The 23,642-nt window shown below is 41.2% G+C and overlaps 1 protein-coding gene across 1 annotated transcript in view; it reads left to right on the forward strand.

The window, feature by feature from the left end:
* The window catches only part of LOC143934018 (cell adhesion molecule CEACAM1-like), a 155,549-nt gene that overhangs the window by 125,021 nt on the left and 6,886 nt on the right, over nucleotides 1–23,642 (forward strand). The window contains exons 7-8 of the mRNA XM_077457252.1: nucleotides 9,159–9,187; nucleotides 16,043–16,102. Coding sequence (XP_077313378.1) covers nucleotides 9,159–9,187; nucleotides 16,043–16,102 — 89 coding nt within the window. The remainder of the gene's footprint in view (nucleotides 1–9,158; nucleotides 9,188–16,042; nucleotides 16,103–23,642) is intronic.

The raw sequence follows: 23,642 nt of genomic DNA on the forward strand, positions 1-23,642 counted from the left end.
GTAGATCAGGCATGCGGAAACTTGAATCCCATTTATTCTTTCATAGTAGCAAAGCTATTTTTATTCTGTTGCACTGTTTGCGGTCGTCTTGGGTAAGAGATTTATTCTGAATACTATTTTAAAGAAACAAGTTCAAAACATATCAGGATCACTTTGGATTCTCCTAATATAAATTTGGAGGACAGAAAGTCAATTCACAATTATATTGCTGAAATACCATTGCAAATGTTATGTGCATATATTAAAGCTGGCCATACCTTGTTAGATTGTTACTATGAAGAATCTAGACCAGATTTTCTCAACCTTTTCAACACAGAGGAACCCTTGAAATAGTTCTCCAATCTCGAGGAACCCCTGCTAAAAATTTGAAATCTACAACTCATGATACAATAGTGTGATGGTCAGTGGGAAGAAAGGTCCTTACACTTGTGGCCATTGGGAAGAATTATCTCCTTACAAATAGCTAAAAAGACCAATGGTGTGAGTGGGAACTTATCTGAGAGGCAGAAATGGCCCAATGCTGAAGGAACCCCTAGCAACCTATGGAGGAACCCTAGGGTTCCACGGAACCTCGCTTCAGAATCACTGATCTAGACAGTACATTCATTAATGTCATCAGAGACTTTGCAAATGTTATTTGAAAGTACCTCAAAATATTGTTTTGCTTAACATTTGCATTAACATTTAATTTAGGATTTTTGGGGAATTTCCCAAATGAAACATTCATTGTTTAGAATTGTGCCCATTTAAGAAAAAAATTTCACTCCTTTGATTTTTACTAGGAGAGTGGACAAACATTCTGAAAATAATTCTTTCTAACTACATTTTTCTGGTGAATTACTAGTTTAACACAGGATATACTTCTCTATTTTTGGTAGTCACATGAATTCCACCAAGAAGCAAAAATCTGTATGCTAATGTTAACTTTTCTATTAACTTTGCCATTGAACATCAGACCATTGGACATCTTTGACAGCTTGTTGGACATCCGATTACAAAACCATGGCATTAATATGAAATTGCAAGCTCACAATGACTCTAATGCCGCATACACACGACTGGACTTTCCAGCAGAAAAGGTCAGACAGAATCGTTTCATCGGATATTCCGTGTGGGCTTCATCTGACTTTTTTTTTTTCAAAAATTCTGACGGACCTAGAAATAGAACATGTTTTAAATCTTTCCGATGGAATCAATTGTCAATCAACCTATTGGGAAAATCATTCGTCTGTATGCTGTTCCCGAAGGACCAAAAACGACGCAAGGGCACTGGCTTTTGAACTTCCTTTTTCTAGTCCCGTCGTATGTCATTGTGTTCTAAACGAACAGACTTTGGTGTGATCGTTTCAGCTTCATCGGAAAGACCGTATAGTTTTTGATCTGACGGAAAAAACGGTCGTTTGTACACAGCATAACTGCCTCCACCCCTCTAGGGAAACTTTCCACAAGGTTTCGGCATGTCTTAACCACTTAAGGGCCGAGCCTCTTTTTTAGATGTGTTGTTTACAAGTTAAAATTTTTTTTTTGCTAGAAAATTACTTAGAACACCCAAACATTATACTTTTTTTTTTATAACACCCTAGAGAATAAAATGGCGGTCGTTGCAATACTTTCTGTCACACCGTATTTGCGCAGCGGTCTTGCAAGCACACTTTTTTGGGGGAAAAATAAAGACAAAAGTAAAGTTAGACAAAAATTTTTTTATATTGTGAAAGATAATGTTACGCCGAGTAAATTGATACCCAACATGTCATGCTTCAAAATTGCGCCCGCTCATGGCAACAAACATTTACCCTTAAAAATCTCCATAGGCGACATTTAAAAAAAATCTACAGGTTGCATGTTTCGAGTTAGAGGAGGTCTAGGGCTAGAATTATTGCTCTCGCTCTACTGATCGCAGCGATACCTCATGTGTGGTTTGAACACCATTCATGTATGCGTTCGCTTCTGCTCTCGAGCTCCGCAGGATGGGGCCCCTTTCAATTTTTTATTTATTTTTTGTAAACATCCCTTGTAATATAAAAAAAAAAGCATGACAAGACCTCTTAAAAGTTGAGATCTGGGGTCAAAAAGATCTCAGATCTCATTTTTACACAAAAATGCAATAAAAAAAAATTGTCATTTAAAAAAATTATTAAAAAAAAAATGGCCCTTTAAGAGCTATGGGCAAAAGTGATGTTTTGACGTTGCTTCCACCCTGCAATGGTATGGAGGTGGGTGGGGTCCATCTTCCCCTCACTCGTCTCCATGCACAGCCAGTGAAAGAACCGTATAGCTTCCGCCGCTGCGGATGGCTCCAGTAAGCGGTGGAGGGCACCGGAGCGCGGCAGGAGGTGGGGCCCTCTCCCGCCGCTGATAAAAGTGATCTTGCGGCAAATCCGGCGCAGAGTGCAATCCGTCCTCAAAGTGAGGGCGTATATTGGCGTTCGGGGGTTGGCAAGTGGTTAAGGAATTTGAGCCCGTTCATCTAAAAGAGCATTTGTGAGAATAAATACTGACCTGGCTTTAAAAAAAGCATTCTCATTCACCACAAAGCTGTTCAATAGAGTTGAGGTCAAATAATGTCTTTATGAATTTGGCTTTGTGCACAGGGTCACAGTCAACCTGGAACATAAAAGGACCTACCCCAATTTGTTGCCACACGAGTAAAAACAACTATTTGGCATACTTCTCAGTAAGCTGGTTATTTTAGCTGTTGAGAAGTTTCTTGTAATTACTCAGAGTCCGCCATCTGTATTATTTGAAAAAGCTGCAGGCCGTGATGAAGGGGGCACTACCAGACTTCCGAAGCCTGTAGGGATAAATCTGAAGAATTTAAGCACACTAATTTAATGAAAATAAACACCTTTGCATGATTGTGTATACATTATGAGCGTATTCTAGTGCTCTGTATTGTTCTTCTGGTCTGAATCTGAATGTCTAGTAAGATCTTAATTCATATATCGGGGTCTCCAGACTTCCTAAAGAAAGAGCCAGTTTCTGTCCTACAGACTTTTGGGGGGGGGGGGCGACTGTGCTAAGTGGGTGTAAACAATGCCGGATCTGATAATGTCTACTTGAAGAGGAAAACATATTAGGCGGGACCTGATGTAGGATGGAAGCCTGCTAAAAGCTGCGTCCATCTTGACTATTCCATTTTGATACCTGATTTTATTTGATGTTTGTAAGTACGGTTTTTAAATAAAGGAATTGGATCTCCTTAAACGTGTTTCACTATGGAATTTTTTATGTTAATTACTTTGCTGAGCTTCATGTGATCTTGGAATTGGGAGTCTGCATATACAGCTCATAGAAACACTGATGTGAGCCGTTTCACCTGATGTCCAGCGCTGAGGATTGGGGTAGATCTGTATCACGTGAATATTCGACCACTTGAGGGTTTAACGCCTCTGATAAGGAGATTTGCTGGAAACACTGTGGTGCTGTGTGTATCATTCATCACACTGAAGCTGGTGTGAGGCTTTCATCTGTCATATGTAACATCAGATTAGCACTGAATAGGAATATTTTAATGCCTGATTTTTGGTAATAGGGGGAGAAATAGTTGGTGTCGTTGGAAGGAATAGTGCCCCATTTTTGTTGTCAGTGAAAGGAATAGTGCACCATTGTTGATGTCAGGGGCAAAAATGATGCCCCATTGTTGGTTTCAGTGGAAGTAATAATGCCTCAAGGGCTGGATAAAGGCAAGCAAAGGGCCACATCCAGCCCCTGGGCTGCAGTTTGGAGACCAGTGGCATATGTGATCATTGTAGAAAGCACCAAAGTTGATTCACTTTTCAGCAATTAGTGCTAACTGCTGCTTGTTCAGGGAACTAGCGCCATCCAAGAAAAAAACTGTTATAAACTGGTATAAACTAGCGCCATCCATCTGGCACTTCCGCATGGCAGCCTGGAGGCATTGTGTACATTTTTAAGTGCTTTTCCAGATTGCAACATAGAGGAAATAATTTTCTGTAATTGAGCTCCAGTATTATAATGCTTTATTAAAGTTCAATTTAGCAATAAACGAAGAAAAACCGGTCAGTCATAAAATGGGGAGGAGGAGTTGAGGTTTGCTGGTTAGTCATCTATTTAGTGTATTGCTGTTATTTTTTTATGTTTATTGGGTAACTAAGGAGAACAACATTTTCACATCATTTTTATTAGCACCAATTTTCGTTTACAACACTTGGAACAAAAACAACAAAAAACATATTGATTAAAAAAACAAAAACAAACAAAAAAGTAAACAAACCAGGATGCCAACAGACATACACCGCCTATCTTTCTCTTAATTACATTCCCAAATTTTCTATAATTTGAAAAAGAACCATTCAACCCTTGGAGTTCTATCTGTTGCTATTATAAGAGTCATCCCGGGCATGCCCAACCACAAATCCCATATTTTATGAACCTTTTTTTATTGATTCTCTATTTCAACAAAGCTGCCATTCTTTTACTATGGTGTCATTTAACCTCTTGCTCACTGGGCACTGGGCTTATTGCCCAGACCAATTTTCAGCTTTAAGTGCTGTCACACTTTGCATGACAATTGCACAGTCGCACAATACTGTACTCAAATGACATTTTTATCATTTTTTTCACACAAATAGAACTTTCTTTTTATGGTATTTAATCACCATTTGGGTTTTTATTTTTTGCTAAACAAACAAAAAAAGACAGACATTTTGGGGAAAAAAAACGTTTCATAGTTTGTTATAAAATTTTGCAAACAGGTCATTTTTTCTCCTTCATTGATATTCGCTGATGAGGCTGCACTGATGGGCACTGATAAGGCGGCACAGATAAGGCAACACTGATATGCACAGATAAGGTGGCACTGATGGGCCCTGATGGGTGGAACTGACAGATCGCACTGATGGGCAATGATAGGTGGCACTGGTAGGTGGCACTGATGGGTGCTATTGATGGGCAGCACTGGTAATGACGCACTGGTTAATTTATAGGCGGCACTGTGGGCAATGATAGGTGGCACTGTGAGGTGGCACTGAGGGCACTAATAGGTGGCATTGTGAGGTGACATTGTGGGCACTGATGGGTGGTACTGTGGGCACTGGTAGATGGCGCTGGTAGGTGGTGCTGGTGGGCACAGGTGGTTACCTTCACGATCGGGACCCATGTCCCTCTCGCAGCTGCCAGTGAATGGCTTTTTTTCCCTCCTCACTCTATCAGCATGAGGAGGAAAAATAGCCGATTACCGGCTTTGTTTACATCACATGATCAGCTGTCATTGGCTGACAGCTGATCACGTGGTAAGGGGTCGGGATCGACCCCTTACTCCGATCTGTGATCAGGCAAGTATCATAGAGTCGCTGATCACAGAGCGCACTGGCCGCACGAGCATGGGAGGACGTCCAGGGACGTCCTCCAAGCAAATGAAGTCTGCGCTGTAGCCGTCTTTTGGCTATAGCGCGGACGGCAAGTGGTTAAGTGATTGAAAAGCTGTTTTTTTGTTTTTTAAATAACAAACGTCATACTTACCTCCACTGTGCAGCTAGTTTTGCACAGAGTGGCCCGATCCTTGACTTCTGGGGTCCCCCGGTGGTGCTGATAGCTCCTCCCTGCATCGTATAACCCCCTAGGAGAAGCGCTCTACCCCGGGTGTTTTGTTGCGGTCTTCCTCCCGAGTCCAGCATTTGCATCCATATACACAGAATGCCAAACTCAGCCCCGCCCCTGGCGCCCGTGTCTTTGGATTTTGACAGCAGTGGGAGCCAATGGCTGCACTGCTATCAATCTATCCAATCAAGAGCAAGAACCCTGGGCAGAGAGGTACAGCATGTCTCTGCCGAGGGATCGAAGGGGGTCAAGTGAGTAAAACAGGGAGGATGCAGGGGGGCCAGTCACTGTCAGAAGTTTTTTCCCCTTAATGCATTGAGGTGAAAAAACACAAGGGTTTACAACCCCTTTAACCTGTAAGCGCCATTCCTCATATGTTTGCACACTCGAGGAAATACATTTTTGTGTGATTAGCTTGTTAATTGCTATCCTAAATGTTGGTATGTATGTTTCTTTTTCTAGGCACCCCATTAAACATATTTTAGGACCCCTTTGTACCTGTACAAATAGTAACTAAATAATTTGGGACATTTCAATAACATATGTATTAGATCAGCTGAGATTCTCCTACACCAGGGACAGTCAGATCACGTATTACTGAGGTAGACGACATCTAACTGGGGTTATATATACCCTATGGATTATTTATAATTGTGTTAAAGTTAGCTGGGGTGAAACTGATACTGATTGTACTTCTTCCAAAATATTTTTACATTGTTCATCTGTTAGATCTCCTAGGTCCTTTTCCTATCCCCATCTAGCTTGACTGGTAGCCTCCCTTGAGTTGGCCAATTAAATAGCCATATATTTTAGAGATAATCGCAAAGATACAATTAAAAAAGGGCATTAAGTCTATTAATGGTATATTTTGAACTTTTAAATTCTTTCCTTTAAATTAGATCTGTAAATGTCTTAAGTGTAAATATTGAAAAGCTGTTGCGAGGAAGGAAAATTTTATTTTTTTAGATCTTTATATGTTTTTGGAACCCCATCAGAATATAATTGGTCAATATATTGAATCCCTGATCCTTTCCATACCCCGGATCCTTCTAGTTATGCTTTACATTCTGCCATAGAGGGGTATAAACTGAACTGTCTATATATTGCATTTTTTATTTCATTTCCTGCCATACTCTGTTCATCAACACTAAGGTGGGTCTTTGTATAGCGTTTCCAATGGATTTAGATTTCAATTGAGCTATTAAATGATAACAAGAGGGTTGAGTCAAAAGTATCAATTGAATTGGGTCCTTCCTGTCTACACTGTCCCACCTCACCATCTGTTGCAGTTGAAAAGCAATAAAATACATCTTTGTATTGGGCACAGCAAGTGCCCCTTTATTTTTGGGAAGTTGTAATGTAGAAAGCTTAATTCTAGGAATTTTACCCTTCCATAGTAGGATACCGAACAGGGAATCTATTTTTTTTAAACCATTTAATGGGAATCCACATAGGAATCACACTTCCGGACCACCCGCCGTCATTTTACGTCGCTACTTTGAAGAGGAATACCGTTATTATGGTAGCAGCTAGCTACCATAACCCCGATATCCTCTTCAAGAGGGGGCAGCCTGCTTCAATACCTCTTGGTATTCCAGTTTTCTCCCACACTCCCAAGACATGCTGGTAGGTAAATTGACTCCTGTCTAAATTGGCCCTAGTACATGCATGTGTAAATGGGAGTTAGAGACCTTAGATTGTAAGCTCCCTGAGGGCAGGGACTAATATATTTTATGTGTGTTCTTGTAGCCCTGATGAAGGGGAGAGTGGTATTGTACCCAAAACACATTTGTTTTTTTTTTGTTTTTTTTTATAATTAAAATTCTCTTAGGCTCTTTTATTTGGTTTTGGTCTGGCATGCCTTTTTCCTTTTCTTAAAAAAAAAAAAAAAGAAAAGAATTAAGACATGTTTAAATCACATGACTAATTGAACAGAATAACACATGAATTTTAGATGTATTTCTAAAGAATGTATTTGGACAGGATTCTTTTGTTTCCAATTATTTTTTATTAAATTATTATACAAATATTAAACCTTACAAATCATTCCAAAACATATATAACAAGTCATTCAAAAAAACAAGAATGAATCACTCCTAGAATATATTCTTCTCAAAGCTTTCAAAGTTCTTAGAAAAAGTAAAGAAGAAAAAGCCCATATTCCATTGGCTCACTCCGCTTCCCCCAGTTGCACATCTCCCCCACACCCCCCATACAAAATCCCAACTCCCTATTACAAAACGTGAGAAAAAGGAAAAAAAAAAAAAGCAATATTATTGCATAGTGAAACTTTATCTTTCCCCCCTTTTCCCTTTCTTATCCTTCCCTTTTATTTTAAGGGGGGGGGGGGGGTCACAACCCTCCACCCCCATTTCCCCTTATTCCCTCCCAGGTTGTCGAATACCCCTACCAAATGTTCTATTCCCATTCTCCCTTTTTAAACCGTGAATTGTTGCATGTGGCGAAAATGTTATATAAATGTATTTTATTTTTAAAAATTTTAAGAGTATTAAAGAGAATTTTTTTAGCATTGGGTATATTGAATCTCTATCCTTTCCCCTTTTTCCCTTCCCTTTTGATTAAGGGGGGGTCACAACCTTCTACCCCCATTTTCCCTTATTCCCTCCAAAATTATCGAATACCCCTACCAAATTTTCTATTTCCCATCTCCCTTACTAAACCGTGAATTACTGCATGTATCAAAAATTGCAATAGATTTAATTTATTTAATTTTAAGAAGGTGGATCATGGTAGGATAACTACTTATAGCTCCCCCCCTAGATTCCAACCTAGGACCAACCCCTCCAAAAAAAAGGGGGGGGGGGAGAGGAGGAGGGAACAGAGGGAAGGCCTCTAAATAATGCTCTCACTACCCATGTAACTAAAGTAAATCAAGTATTGTTTGAATTCCAACCTGGTCCTGTAGAATCATAATTCAGAATCATTTTGAAAATATATTAGTTCTTCCATTAGCCTAGTTTTATCCACTTCCCTAAACCATTTCTTTATTGTCTGTATTTTCTTTGATTTCCATTGCTTCGGGATTAATGCCTTTCCTGCATTTAACAAGAATGGAGTAATTGCTGCTCTATAGTTTTTCCTTGAGTCACCCATTGTATGGAACAGACATTGCCAAGGGTCTTGCCCAATTTCAGCCCTACTGATCTTCTTAATTAAGTATAATACTTCCTCCCAATATGGCTGGATCAAAGGGCATTGCCACCATATATGAGCATGGGTTACCACATCCCCACATTCCCTCTAGCACAGAGACAAAACATCAGGATTGATTTTATGCTATTTTGATGGAACATAATACCACTTAGTTAATAATTAATTTATTTTGTCCTTGTGTCCGTTGAATTGGAATGTATATAATCAATCATTTTATGTCTGGACTGGATTATTTTCCAGAGTGTTGCTTTAATATAGCTAAAATAAGATATCCATGTACTGAATTAGGCTCTTTGTTAGTGCAGACAGGACTTGCAGCTAGAAATTTGGATGCATAATCACTTCTGCCTTACAACTAAAAACCTGTTCAGTTACTTATGGGTATAAATTGTTTCATATTAATAATGGCCTCTATCTCTATTTAGGTCAGACCAACCCCCCAGCAGCAGCTTCGGTAAGTTAAAATCTTGTTTTTATAATGAATCATAATCTTCTATTTAAGCAGTACATAGAAACAGATGACCTGGTGTGCTATCATTTGTATGTGTCTAGGAAATGTTCTGCAAAAAGAGGAAAAATATGAGGAAGTTCTGGGGTAATGTTTCACAAGCATGAAAGAGGGTTCTGCCCATTAATTCCTGTTTTGAGTGTTCATTTTTAGATCATTTTATCAATTTGTTTAGTTAATGCAAAAAGTTAGAACATATCAAAAAATGTTTTACTATAATATTTTACTGATCTTAAAGCCCAACTCAACTTTGAGTTCAAATCAGCTAAAAATCATTGCCTCAAAACAAAAGGCAGCCAGAGCCTGAGTAGAAAAGGCTGTCCCCTGCCAGCATGCTTCAATGAAGGACCCTTACTCTCTGTATGGAATCTGTGATCTCTAGTCAGAGCTCTGACAATCCCCCCTTTGAGTCAAAGCTACAGCTCTCCAATTACAGGGCAGATGAACATTGCTGGTTGAAGAGCTATAGGTCTGACTGAGAAGGGGATGTGTTGGACCTCTGCAGTAATGTTGACACCTCATCCCTTTAAAACCAAACACATATTAATTACACAGGTTCTGTGGCTGATTAAGGTGGTAATTAAGCTTGGTGCCTAATCTGCAATAAATTCGCCTCAGCACCTGTGCATATGTGTTTGGGTTGAAAGGTATCAGGTGGCACCCCTACACTGCAGATGAGCCACTGCTTATACACTGAGAGCAAGGATATGGTACTGGCAGGGGTTAGGCTGGCAGGGGACAGGCTGGCAGGTGTATGGTACTGGCAGGGGTTAGGCTAGCAGCGGGTTTGACTGTTAGGGGACAAGCTGGCAGGGGTGTGGTACTGGCAGGGGACAATGGGGCAGGTATGTTACTGGTAGGGGACAGGCTGACAGGGGTATGGTACTGACAAGGGTTAGGTTGGCGGGGGATAGGCTAGCAGGGGTTTGGCACTGGTAGGGGACAAGGTGGTGGGTATGTTACTGGTAGGGGACAGGCTGACAGGTGTATGGTACTGACTGGGGTTAGACTGGCAGGGGATAGGCTAGCAGGGGTTTGGCACTGTTAGGGGACAGGCTGGCAGGGGTATGGTACTGGCAAAGGTCAGGCAGATAGGGGTATAGTACTGGCAGGAGACAGCCTGGCCGGGGCATGGAACTGGCTTTTCTAATCAAGTATGACTGCTTTCTAAAGAAAACAAACTTCAAGGACAATTTAAATTAAGGAAAATCTGAAATATGCATCTTGGTTTAAATGTACAATAAACAGATACATTTTAGTTGTTACTTATTTTAATTTGTCTAAAGAGAATAAGCCTGTCAAAAAGGAGAACCTCCTTTGCGAATTCATGATAAAATCTTATTTCAACTTCCGCCTTAAATTTTAATGCTTTCACTGCCAAAACCATTTTTATTTTTTCATTTTTCGCACACATGCAAAAGTGCACATTTAGCAGACAACACAATTAATTAAACATTTGCAACTATCATGGCTTTAAAGAGGGATTCCACCAAAAAAAAAAATATTAAAAGCCAGCAGCTATAAATACTACAGCTGCTGACTTTTAATAAATGGACACTCACCTGTCCCGGGTTCCAGCGATGCCGAGGCCGATCGATCGCTCGGCCCTCGGCTGCCGCCACCATTCTAGGTGAGGGAATCAGGAAGTGAAGCGAATCGGCTTCACTTCCCGGTTCCCTACTGCGCATGCGCGAGTAGCGCAGCGCAATAGGAATTCTCCGCGCTGTCACTGGGACCCGTGTGTGTCCCAGCAGACAGCACGGCAGGACAGGAAATGGCGTAGACTCCCACGGGAGTCTATGCCCGGAAGTGGGTGAAAATACCTGTCTTTGACAGGTATCTCCACCCCCCTCCCCCCTGAAAGGTGCCAATTGTGACACCGGAGGGGGGGAGGGATCCGATCAGCGGAGGTTCCACTTTAGGGTGGAACCCCGCTTTAGGTAGAATAAAACATATCACCTGTTCGAGCCAAGCTGACCTGAGCAAACTATTTCCATTTCTAAATGGCAAAACAAAGCATTTTCTGATGTCACCATGTCGCCTTTGTATTTTCTCTGAGTGGCACATGTGTCGGGTAGCCGAACATTTTGAAAAAATGCATTTTCTTCGTTTGTGTTATAAAATTTAGCAAAAAAAGTATTTTTTCTTCATAAATCTGGACCAAAATTTATAATGCTACATTTTTGGTAAAAAATAGTCTAAATTAGTGTATATTATTTGGACTTTGGCACACAGCTTATAGACTATAACTTTCACAATCATTGAAAATTGATCACACCTGATATACTGATGGCCTATCTCATTTCTTGAGACCCTAACAAGCCAAGACAGTACCCCCCAAAATGACCCCTTTTTGGAAAGTAGACCATCCAAAGTATTTAGTAAGAGGCAAGTTTTTGAAGTTGTAATTTATTCCCACAATTCTTTGGAAAATTAAGAAATTAAATAAAATTTTCACAATTTCTCAAAAATGCCATATTTCTCACACACGGCTTAGGCATACTTGCAACTACACCTCATAACACATAACACATTCTGCTGGCACGTGTGAGTCTTTCTTTTTGTGTGAGTCTTTCTTTTTGTGTGAGTCTTTCTTTTTGTGTGAGTCTTTCTTTTTGTGTGAGTCTTTTTGTGTGAGTCTTTTTGTGTGAGTCTTTTTGTGTGAGACTTTTTCACATGAATGAAAAAAACAGGGAGGGGGGAAGAGAGGCTGGAAAGAAAACTCAAAGGGTCTAAAAGGATTCTTCAGAGGTACACCCAGGTAATGGAAAGATTACATATAATTCTTTACTGAAAATCAATTCCACCCACAATAAATATGAATAAATACCAAAATACCTCCACCACAAAATCTACAATTATGATAAACATTCTCATTAGACAGGTGATCACCACAAACCGCATCCCTCATTCATTCAACCGTTTTCCTACTAATAGCTAGCTAACAAGTAGACCTGAAGAAAAAAAATTAAAAATAGTTAGCTACTAAAAAATGAGCACGCTAAAAAGTAAATCTTCAGTTATTGGAAGCAGCATCAATTTGTGAATCAGTTGATTCAAACCTGCCTTGATACAGTGAACATGGAGGAGACAGATGAAAATCAGTAAACTTCAAGAGCAGTCCTGAATACTAGGGGTAGGGGGAATCCCCTGATCATAGCAGAAATGTGAAGACAAAAATATCAGTACTCGGCAGCAACACTGTTGAATAAGTCAACTTTAGAGAGGCAAGAAAAATTAAGAAGTAGATTCCCTTCTCTTACCCGAAACCATGTGAATTTCATTTGCTAGCTTCTACACGTGCTCGTTTGTAGGTAGATGAGTAGTGTGACTAGTGTCCAGAGCATAGCAACAGCTTGACAGTAATTCCGTGGCTGTATTAGAGCAGCATCAGTGTTTGACTATAACTGGATGGAATAATAGAACACATCTGCAGACCTGCTCAGCTCATCCATGAAGTGTGCTGACAGTTCAGTGCCCGCCACGGACTTGTCCTAGGGCAGGAGTAGGAGGTGGGGTGAAAGACAAGGCAACTTAATGTGAACATGGAAGAAGCCTTGGTTTTAATGTGAACAAGGAAAATACCCTGGTTTTTTTTCATATATTTGCATCTGATTCAGAAGAACCTGCTTTTATTGAGATATATATTTATTTATTTATTATTATTATTTTTTTTTTTAGGCATTTGGTACATTGTCTCTGGATGGGTGTAGTGTTAATAGGTTACTATCGTTAGATATTGATCCACTCCCCTCTGTAGTGACAAATGTATAGTCAAGAGAACACAGTCTATTAAAACAGTTTTTTCTATGAGACTTTTTCACAGCCTAGCCGCATACAGAGGAGTACTGTCAGCCATTATCCACTTTAAGATCAGGCCTTCTGGCCTGTACACGGTCGGACATTCCGACGACAAAATCCATCAGATTTTTTCCAACAGATTTTGTCCCAAACTTGTCTTGCATACACACAGTTGCACAATGTTGTCGGAAAATCCCATTGTTCAGAACGAGGTGACGTAAAACACGTACAACAGGACTATAAAGAGGCCAGTAGGCAATAGCTTTCGTCTCATTTTTTATTCTGAGCAGGCGTGACACTTTGTGTATCGGAATTGTCAACACACAATCGGAATTTAAACGATTGGATTTTGTTGTCGGAAAATTTTAGAACAGGATCTCAAACTTTGTGTGTTGGAAATTCCAACAGAAAAAGTCAGATGGAGCCCACACACGATCGGAATTTCCGACAACACAGACCGATCGCACATTTTCCATCAAAGTCCCGACCGTGTGTACAGGGCATTCTTCTGACACTTTTTGTTTACGAATAAAATTTATATTTTTGCTAGAAAATTGCTTAGAACCCCTAAACATTATATATGGCCATAGAGAATAAAATGGTGGGTTTTGCAAATTTTTATGTCACACATTACACACCTACTGCATAAATGCACTTCAATGCACACGAAGACAATAAAATGCCAACATTTTGTCAAAGGGTGCAGCATCCCCCGCTCCATAGCACTGAGCTCTGTTTGATGGCTGTAACTGGACGCAGCCATTATGAGATGGACATCACAGTACAGAACATGGGTGCTGTGACTGGCCCTCCCCATCACAGAATTGTGCTGCTGTGCGACCTCCCATTCTAAGCAACGTATGGATAAGTCCACTCAGAATGGGGAAGCTCCCACCTGGCCATTTTATCTACATTGGCCGGGTGGGAAACCGTTAAAGAAGCGCATGTAAATCCCAGTGAAAATATAAAATGAGAAACGGCGTCAATTATAAAATGCAAACAATGTTGTGATGCCGCACCAAAAATGAGTAAAAAACAATAAAGCATAATGCCCTGTACACATGATAGGATTTTTCAATGGAAAATGTGTGATAGGACCTTGTTGTCGGAAATTCCGACCGTGTAGGCTCCATCACACATTTTCCATAGGAATTTCCGTCACACAAAATTTGAGATCTGGTTCTCAAATTTTCCGGCAACAAAATCCGTTGTCGGAAATTCCGATCATGTGTACACAATTCCGACGCACAAAGTGCTGCGCATGCTCGGAATCAAGCAGAAGAGCAGTACTAGCTATTGAACTTCATTTTTATCGGCTGAGTTCTTGACGTTCGGAATTTCTGACCAACTTTGTGTCCGTGTGTATGCAAGACAGGTTTGAGCGAACATCCATCGGAAAATCCTATCGTGTGTACAGGGCATAAGAGTGGTGAAAGATTAGGCAAAAAAAACACATATACACATATATAAATATAAAAATCACGTAAACCTGTGTGAGTGGTGAGTGCAACATTTGTGCCATGTAAATCCTAACAATGAATTTCTTCTACTGCATTTTTGGCATATTTATTATTCATTAGCAAATGTGTTTTGGTAGATTTGTTTGATAAGTAAAAAAATGGCCTGTTGACCCTACCAGAAAGCTTGTGAGCTTGTTGGGTGGGTGCAGTGTGGTGTGGCATGCAGTAAAAAGACAGAAGTTGATTTACTAAAACTGGAGAGTGCAACAAGTGGTGCAGCTCTACACAGAAACCAATCAGTTTTTAGGCTTCATTGTCAAAGTTCAATTGAACAAGCTGAAGTCAGAAGCTGATTGGCTGCTATGTAGAGCTGCACCAGATTTTGCACTCTCTAGAGTCCCAATTTGCAAAGAACATTTTATTGAACAATAATTAACAGAAGCTCATCATCCAGAGCCACTTTAAGCATGCAGCAAATTGACAGTAGTCAGAAGACTTTGAGAGCAAAATGCGGCATAGCCAGTCTAACCCAAATATGAAGCTTCCTGAAGAGGTAGACATAGTCCCTGCTCTCTCGCTACTCCTCCAGAACCTTTCTCTTTTGCTGCCACTGTCCCTACTAGACAGGAAACCTGTCCCTAACCTGTACACTCACATAAAGCCAAACTCAGGGGTCAGAGTCCTAAATAGATTCTGCCGGACCCAAAATGGCAACCACATGGGGTATGTGCATTCAATCGGATAACTACCTGAGTGACAAAGGAAATAAGAGCGAGACATAGCTTCTTTCAACATCCTCTCCCATCTGCATTGCTGCTGTGGATGAGCGCCACCTGCAATGGAGAATATAGACTACATCTGCCTACAAGCTGATAATGTCCTATCTTCTATGCTTGTGCTTAAGACCCCATTCACACTGGAGCATGGGCCGTGTCAGTGGTAAGGTGCCGCTAGTTTTAGCGGCACTTTACCGGCGCTGTGTGGACGGGAGCGGGGCACTTTTAACCACAAAGAAGGGGTTAACAAGGGGTTAAAAGCACCCAAATAGTGGCCCTGTTGCTCATTGATTTCAATGACAGGGGCGGTGGTGGAGTGGTGTATACACTGCTCTCACACCTACCCAAAGACGCTGTTTGCAGGACTTTTTTTTCCCGTCCTGCAGGCGCACAAAGGCTTGGGAGGCGCTTTATAGGCGCTATTTTTAGCTCTAAAATGCCTGAAAAGTGCCTTCAGTGTGAAAGGGGTCTTAATGTTGTATTTATTGTAAGGTAGCATTGCTGCCATCTCACTTGTAGAGATTACAGAATCCCCACCCCCATGGGAAACAGGGAGAGGTTCTGTATTCCTAACATGTTTCCTGTTCTTGGATTACAACTCTGCTCTTCTGTAGAGAGGGTAGAGTGGGTTAGAGTTGCCACATTTGCACAAGAACTGTATCACTGGCAGGATCACAATGTAAAAAGAAAAAAAAATGTACATTTGTTTGTTTTTTATTACGGTTGAATTGTCTTCATTTTTTATTGTTCATTTCTCATTTCAGGAACCTGAGCTACAGTATGCTGATGTCGTTTTCAGCAAAAACATGCCAAGAAGACAGCAGGTAACACCCTCATTTTGAGATTGACAATCACTAAAAAAATATAAATGTTAATCACTGAAAAAAAAATCTTAAATTAATTAAAGTGTGACTAAAGGCCAAAGTTGATGGGGACAAGGGCATATGTAAGTAGCTCCTGCATATGAAAATGGTGTTCAAACACCTATGGTATCACCGCAATCGTTAGAGCAGGAGCAATATTTCTAGCCCTAGATCTCCTCTGTAACTCAAAAATGCAACCTGTAGAATTTTTTTAAACATTGCATATGGAGAATTTTAAGGGTTAAAAGTTAGTCGCTATTCCACGAGTGGGCAAAATTTTGAAGCGTGACATGTGGGGTATCAATTTAAGAAATTGGGCTAACTTTTTTGTCTTATTTTTTTAATTTAAAAAATTTGTATTTTTTTTTCCCAAAACAAATGCTCTTGTAAGACCGCTGCGCAAATACGGTGTCACAGAAAGTATTGCATCGACCGCCATTTTATTCTCTAGGGTGTTAGAAATATATATATATATATATATATATATATATATATATATATATATATATATATATATATATATATTATAGTTTAGGGGTTCAAAGTAGTTTTCTAGCAAAAAAATGATTTTAACTTGTAACTTTCCAGCAATGTACATCCATCGATGGGAGGCCTCCCGGCGACTGCTGTCTTTTGGCTTTGACCGCTGTTATATAAGCAAGGGTGGGGCCTCCCGCTGACGTAACTAGATGACCCCACCCCATCTGCCATTACATGACATCAGAAGGGGGCTGAAGGCGATGCAATATTTTTTTTTTTTTACTTTTTGGCTCCGTCAGGGGCGTGATTGAAGACAGATGTACATCGCGGGACACTTTTTTAAATTAAGGAATTTTCAAAAACGGTGGTTTTTACTTTTTGTCACTTTTTTTGGTGAATAAGTAGGGGTACAATGTACCCGATACCCATTCCCATAGAGGGGGAGGGCGGGATCTGGGGGCCCGCTTGTTAAAGGGGGCTTCCAGATTCTGATAACCCCCTACCCACAGATCCCAACAACCAATGGCCAGGGTTTTCGGGAAGAGGTCCTTGTCCCCATCAACATGGGGGCAAGGTGCTTTGTGGGGGACCCCAACGCACCCTCCCCATGTTGAGGGCAAGTGGCCTGGCATGGTTCAGGCAGGAGGAGGGGGCGCTCGCTTGTTCCCCTCCTTTCCTGGCCTGGCAGGCTGCTTGCTTGGATAAGGGGGACGCCAATTTATTTTTTATTTTTGACCGGTTACTTTCTTGCTTGCTCATCCTTTATAATTTAACTTTTACTAAACTGCATGTCTAGTACATTATATCACAAATTAGAAAAGTTTGGTTGTTGATCATGAATGTGATTTATATCTCAGCACTACCCTCCTTTGGCAGGGAGCATTTCTTTGAATGCCATGTGTAATCTTGCTCTGTTTATTTTGTTAGTTTCAGTGGGGGAGGGTTCCTCTACCCAGCAACTGCTGTCACATTTTAAAATTGCCAGTACAGCCACCTCATTCATTCATTCACAGAAATTTGTGAATGAGAAAACTACAAGTCCCATCCTCCATAGCCATAGACAGATTGTAGTTTGAATGGGCCGTGAGCACACTCTTAGTCCAGTCACACTTCTTCCAGCTTGCAAACTGACGGTCCGTACTGAGGTATGGAATGAAAGCTGCAGTCAGTGTCTGCAGGAGCCTGACATTGCACCTGCAATCTGCTGATCACGGGTGCAATACTTTGCAGGCTCCTGTTTAAAACAATAATAAATGCATACTTTTTAACCAGCAAAAATATGCATAGTTATTTTTTGGTAATTTGTCTTTTGCTGTCATTTTCTGACTCTTTTAAAATGAACATTAGAGTAAAGAAAACTCAGTCTTGTATGGAGAAAGATAAGATACCAGAGAGATACAAGAATAGATAAAAAAAAGCAAGAGAGATAAGGGAGAAACAGATAAGACATTTGGTACAGGAAAGTTTGCTAAAGTGTGTTGTATGTAAATCCTAACAACTTCTATTTTCTTCCTTGCATTCTGTTAAATATACCATTGAACATGTTTTATTATATTTGTGCAGCAGTGATCATTGTAATCTGCAAGTGTGGAAGGCTCTCCGCCAGCAGGACACAATAGCACTGTGGGAGGGTTTCCCTCATCAACACTGACCGTGTTGATGGGGTAATCGAGTAATTCCCTAAACTCATCATCACCTTTGGAGTTGTCACCTCACCATCTGGGAAGATAGTTCTTGTCTACTGAAGGTTGTGATGGTTGGGTTGGGGTAAGAATTTGTATATGTATGTGTGTATATATAAATATATACTGTGACCAGTACTGTACAAATATATGAAGTGACCAGATTTTTTTGTCCTTAGTTATTAACCACTTGCGGACTACCCACCATATGTATAATGTGGCTGGGCGGCCTAGCCGCTCAAAATAAAGTTCCTATATGTAATTTCTAATGCGTGTGGTGCAGTGGGGGGGGGGGGGGGGGGGTTGCGTGCCTTTGGAGTGCCGCTTCCGTTGAGGAGCATTAACTGACCACTCTCAGAGACCATGTAAGATCCCACAGTGCACCCACACCAGCCCCCACTTCTAAAGGTAGCACATTCTTATCTGCTTAGTTCTTCTATTATCCTTTCTCTTCTTATTCAGAACCAGAGGTACAGAAGTTCACCTCCCTTCTCTTTCCTCCCCCATGTCCTATTAGGCTACGATTTCAATCTTTCCATATTATTAAGCATCATTAAGCCCAGAAAACCTATAATATTTAAAGCCCAGGAATGGAAGAGAGTGGAGAAAATGAAGGCAACAAATGTGGCATATGGGCATGTTCTGCTCAAAACTTTCTTTAAAAAAAGTATCACATTGAATTTATAACATTTGCGGGTATGCACTGCAGAGCCCCATTGATTTACCACATTTTTCCCCTCACCCCACCTCCACCCCCACCACTGCCTTCCCCCCCTCCCTGTCAAACCTTCATCTGCAGTGTTGCTGTCTAGACAGACCCAGGTCCACCATCAACAAGCAACTGACATCTTGTTGATAGAGTAAAATGTATAAATTTTTTGAGGAAATGAGCTTCCGGCCTGCTAAACGATGCCATAAGTTCCTCCATTCTTATAATTTTATTTACTGTTCTAATCCATTGATATACGGCGATGGGGGGGGGGGGGGGGTGGAGATTTTCAAGCCCTGGCCGCGTTTAGCAAATGCCTTACCACTGATTGTTGATATTTATTTTTGGAAAGGGGCCTGAGGTGAATTGAGCAAGCTGCTGGATTCTGGTCAAGGGGTAGACCAGTAAGCTCTTTGTTTAAATAGTATACATTTTGCCAGTAAGGGGAAAAGCGCCCCTCCTAATTTCTCCGCAGCGCCAGCGGGTGGGGTCTGCATTTGAATACATACAATGTAATTTCTCTGGCGATCTATATAATTTATATCCTGATTCTTGCATTCTGGATGATATAGATTTATGTATAAAATTAAAAATCAAGTCTCATCAGAGATTGTTATGCTCAATTCTCTTTATGATGCGACAATATAAGAGAGAATATAAAATTCTGGAGGCGCTATCAATTTTGCATATGCCCTTGAAAGGCCTCGTCTGATGATTTGACCTGACGCGCATAGTTGCTCAAAGGCAGTAGGCTCCACCACTGCCATTGGTTAAAATGATAAAGATAAAAATTAATGTTGTAGTTTAATTGCCCACCATACAGAAGAGGGGGTGATAGCATTGACTGGATATTTGCTATGGATTTCCATCTTCCCGAGTCCCTAAAGTGTTGCATTCTGATTTTATTAATTTCTATGAATCAATTAAATTTAAGGTCAGTTAATCCTGGTACAAAATTTGCGTTCCCAATCGTTGTTCACAACATGGAGGATCTGATCACCCTAGGTTTAGTTGATTGCGCCTCTTGACAGGTAATGTTAATAGGATGTTCATTTTCCCTGTTTTGGATTTATTACATGTGTAGTGATGGTGGACTATAATTGTAATACAGTATGTTTCCTCATCATTCCCTATCTGTAGTTATATCTCTTTAATGCTGGGCGCCAGTGACTGTCATCACATTGGTGAGCCCAACCCAATGGATTGTGGGATTAGTTGTCTTTTCTTCCAGCAATTCCATTGTCTAATCATACATCGGGACTACACATCCTAGGGATCCTTGCTGCCAACTGAGGAGCCTTCTGGAAAGTCTATAAAGGAGACCATAGATCCGCCCCGCGCTGTCTTTTCCCTGAGCCTTGCAGAATGCACACATCTCTGTGACGGCCGAGAGAGAGGTTGCGGCTTACCAACCAATCAAGTGATTCCAGCCCAGCCTATGAAGGTCCAACTCTGCTTGCTGTTCGTCGGACATCTACAGGGCAGCAACTCAGCAGCTCGACATCAGGCTCATCCACACTCCTCATATGTGGGTTATCGCTGGCAGTTCCATTGACAATGTCTCTTGTCGGGTCGCTGTCTGCAAGGCATCTAGTTCAGTTCAGTCGTTGGTGAGAGAGAAACTGCCCATCGTCTGCGTTCTTTCCCTGGTTACTTTATTGAAACACTGTGTACAGACACCTTTTCCTTGGGAACACTACTGCAATTATATTTGAACACTGTATATGGACACCTTTACCTACAACCATTTCAAGGAGTACCATTAGCCTGTTTATATCCAATAAGACACAGTGATGCATTAACAGACTGACTGGCTTAATCAGTTGAGCTCCAACTGCCGGTGAAGACTATCAGGCCTGCACCTCAGACATTGCTGTTACTATTTATTACATGGTGCCAATGTGCCCCATGACAGCCAGGTCTTCCCCAGCCCCTCCCAGTAATCTGTCCATCAGATCTGTAATGTGCCAAACCCGAGTGCCTGGTAGACAGCATACAGTTTGGCGCTTCGGGTCTTTGTCACAAATTGCCCTCTCTGTCCTTCTAATGCCTTGTACATATGGTCAGACATTCCGACCACAAAATCCGACTGATTTTGTCCCTCTGATTCAGCAGTGCTGGTCCCTGACTGGTTTCACCAATGTCATTCAATGGAGCGTACTTATTGGGATGCTCCAGCCCAGGATCAGCTTCCCTGGCACTTCCCCCTCTACCTTTCCTGACTGTCACCCATCTACTTTTTTCTGGTGCCTGCACCTCTTTGTCTCCACTCGCCTCTGTGCTGACTCCTGCCGACACCTGCCTGGTACGTTCCCATCTATCCTTTAGTATGAAGGGTCTTCTCAGTGCTGACAGTTGCTTCCCTAGATTCAGAACCTGGGCTTCCAGGGAAACAATGTGCTTACATTTTGCACAACAGTATTCACCCTTGGTCAGATAATCAAGGAATGCATACATGCTGCAAGATGTACACTGAGTCGCATCTCCACACCCGCTGGGCATTGTACCTACCAATTTAATGAGGATTGTGATTATACCCTGTCCAAAGGTCATTTAAGGGTGTTTGTTAAAGATGTATAAACCCAGAGTATCAGGTGGGTTGGAAGGTTCACAGGGTCATGGCGATGCAGATGAGCAGGTAAATCAAATCCTCAACAGACCGTGCTACACATGGTAACCATGGAAGGGCCTTAAGAGGGACAGTGGTGATGGATTGTTCACTAGGTATCCAACTCTTTGTCCCTGTGTGGTTACACCAGTCTAGGACTCTAGATAGATGTACTGCTCGGTAATGGCAGACTGGATCTGGAAATCCCATGCCTCCACATTTTTTAGGCATAGTAGGTATATTGCAACTCCTTCCTCTCACCTAATTGAGTTGCGAGGAAGAGGATGCACCTACAAAATGTGTACCTTGATATCCCGTGATGGCAGAGAACACATGTTGACACACCGTGTGCATATTCAAAATTTGGCTTTTAAAATACTTTATAAATTTTTTTTCAAAGCAAAAATACATGATAAAATGGTACAATTTTTGTGTGTTTTACATTCTGCCTAAAACATCAATGATGTTCTTCAATTGTTGAACATCATTGATGTTTTCCTTTATATTTTCTAAATCACGATTGTGCCCCATTCTCTCCCCGATGATGATCTGGGCACTTTCACTGGTGAAATTAGATTCTTCTTCCACAACATCCACATCACCTAAGAAAAAAACACAACATGTATTGGAAATACGCAGGCATAGATCTCTTACCTGAAGCTGTGGTTTCAGACACTCACCTGCTGTGGTGACAATTTCGCCCACTTCATAAACCTCTCCCTCCTCATCCTCTGCTTGTGGTTTTGTGATTTCCCCTTCTTTAGGAGGTGGGGGGTCCCTGGTGTCCTCAGATGTCCCAAATCTTTTCTCCCCTATGTGAATAAAAAAATAGGTATACTTGGCACACAGATATAGGAGGGCAGAAATAGGAATATAAAACATTGCTTGGAAGTGTCGTACAATTGTCTGTTTTGGCAGAATTCTAAGCTGAAGAACATTTCCTTTCTACAGCTGGAATACTTACCTTTTTTGTAGAGACCCCTAGTGTCCACTGGTGTGGGACACCTTAAAAAGTTGGATTCTGGTGTCCCACACTAGTGCTCCTGCGTCCAGATGTGTAAACAGCTGCTGAGTGTCCTCTCCTTACACTGAATCATGTTTGTATTAAAATAAGATTGTTGTCTAGATAGGTCTGTAACTAGAATGAAATGCAAATAGGCAATTGTGGTTAACCTGTATCTGCCAAAAACATCTTATAAGTTTGCGAATAAACTATGTTTTCTACGACCGATAACTGTGCCCATGAACATGAAAGTTGCCATTTTAAACTGTACAACAGTAAAGAAAAGAACATGGAACAGCATGCAAGTAATAATAGGAACACAGGACAAATACTTCATTTTTAGAAGCAGTTACCTGATCTTTCTGTACTGATCATGCTCCCTCAATTTGAGGTCTGACCATCGTTTCCTCAATTGATCCTTGGATCGTCGTACCCCAAAATTCCTGTGCAGACTCTTCACAACTTTAGGCATAATCTTGGCCTTTCTCACATTTGGGTTTGGGTACGGTCCATACTTCCCATCATAGTCGACCCTCTTGAAGATGTCCACCGTCTCCACCAATTCTCTATAAAGGCCATAATAGAGGCCTTATGGCTCCAGCCTTTCGTCTTTCCTGCTCTCCTCTGCATGCTGCTGTTGTCTCGCCGCCATGTGCTCTACCACTGCACTGAAAGACAAGGGGCGGGGAATAGACTAGAAAGAATGTCAGGGGTGGCCAGAGTTTCACGCATGTGCAGTGTATATAAAGTGGAACACACGTGCGTCGTATGTATGATCCGTGAGCTGAGGATGGCGTAACGGAAGTGACGATTGTTATAACGAAGGTACAATTTCAACTTGGTGCATCAGTGGCCTATACTGCTTATAGATTGAGGCCTATATTGGGTCAAGATTAGGAGAGTTTCGCCTGACATTTGAGTTCATCTTATGTTGTGCAAATTTCAGCAGTTTTTCCAGCGTTGCCTTCCTCTTTATTTTGTTATGACCCAGAATAAATGGCTATTTATTTTTCAGAAAT

Source organism: Lithobates pipiens, unplaced genomic scaffold, assembly GCF_037356315.1.
Source record: "Lithobates pipiens isolate NorthernLeopardFrog02 unplaced genomic scaffold, aLitPip1_a1.2 Scaffold_27, whole genome shotgun sequence".
Lineage (NCBI taxonomy): Eukaryota > Metazoa > Chordata > Amphibia > Anura > Ranidae > Lithobates > Lithobates pipiens.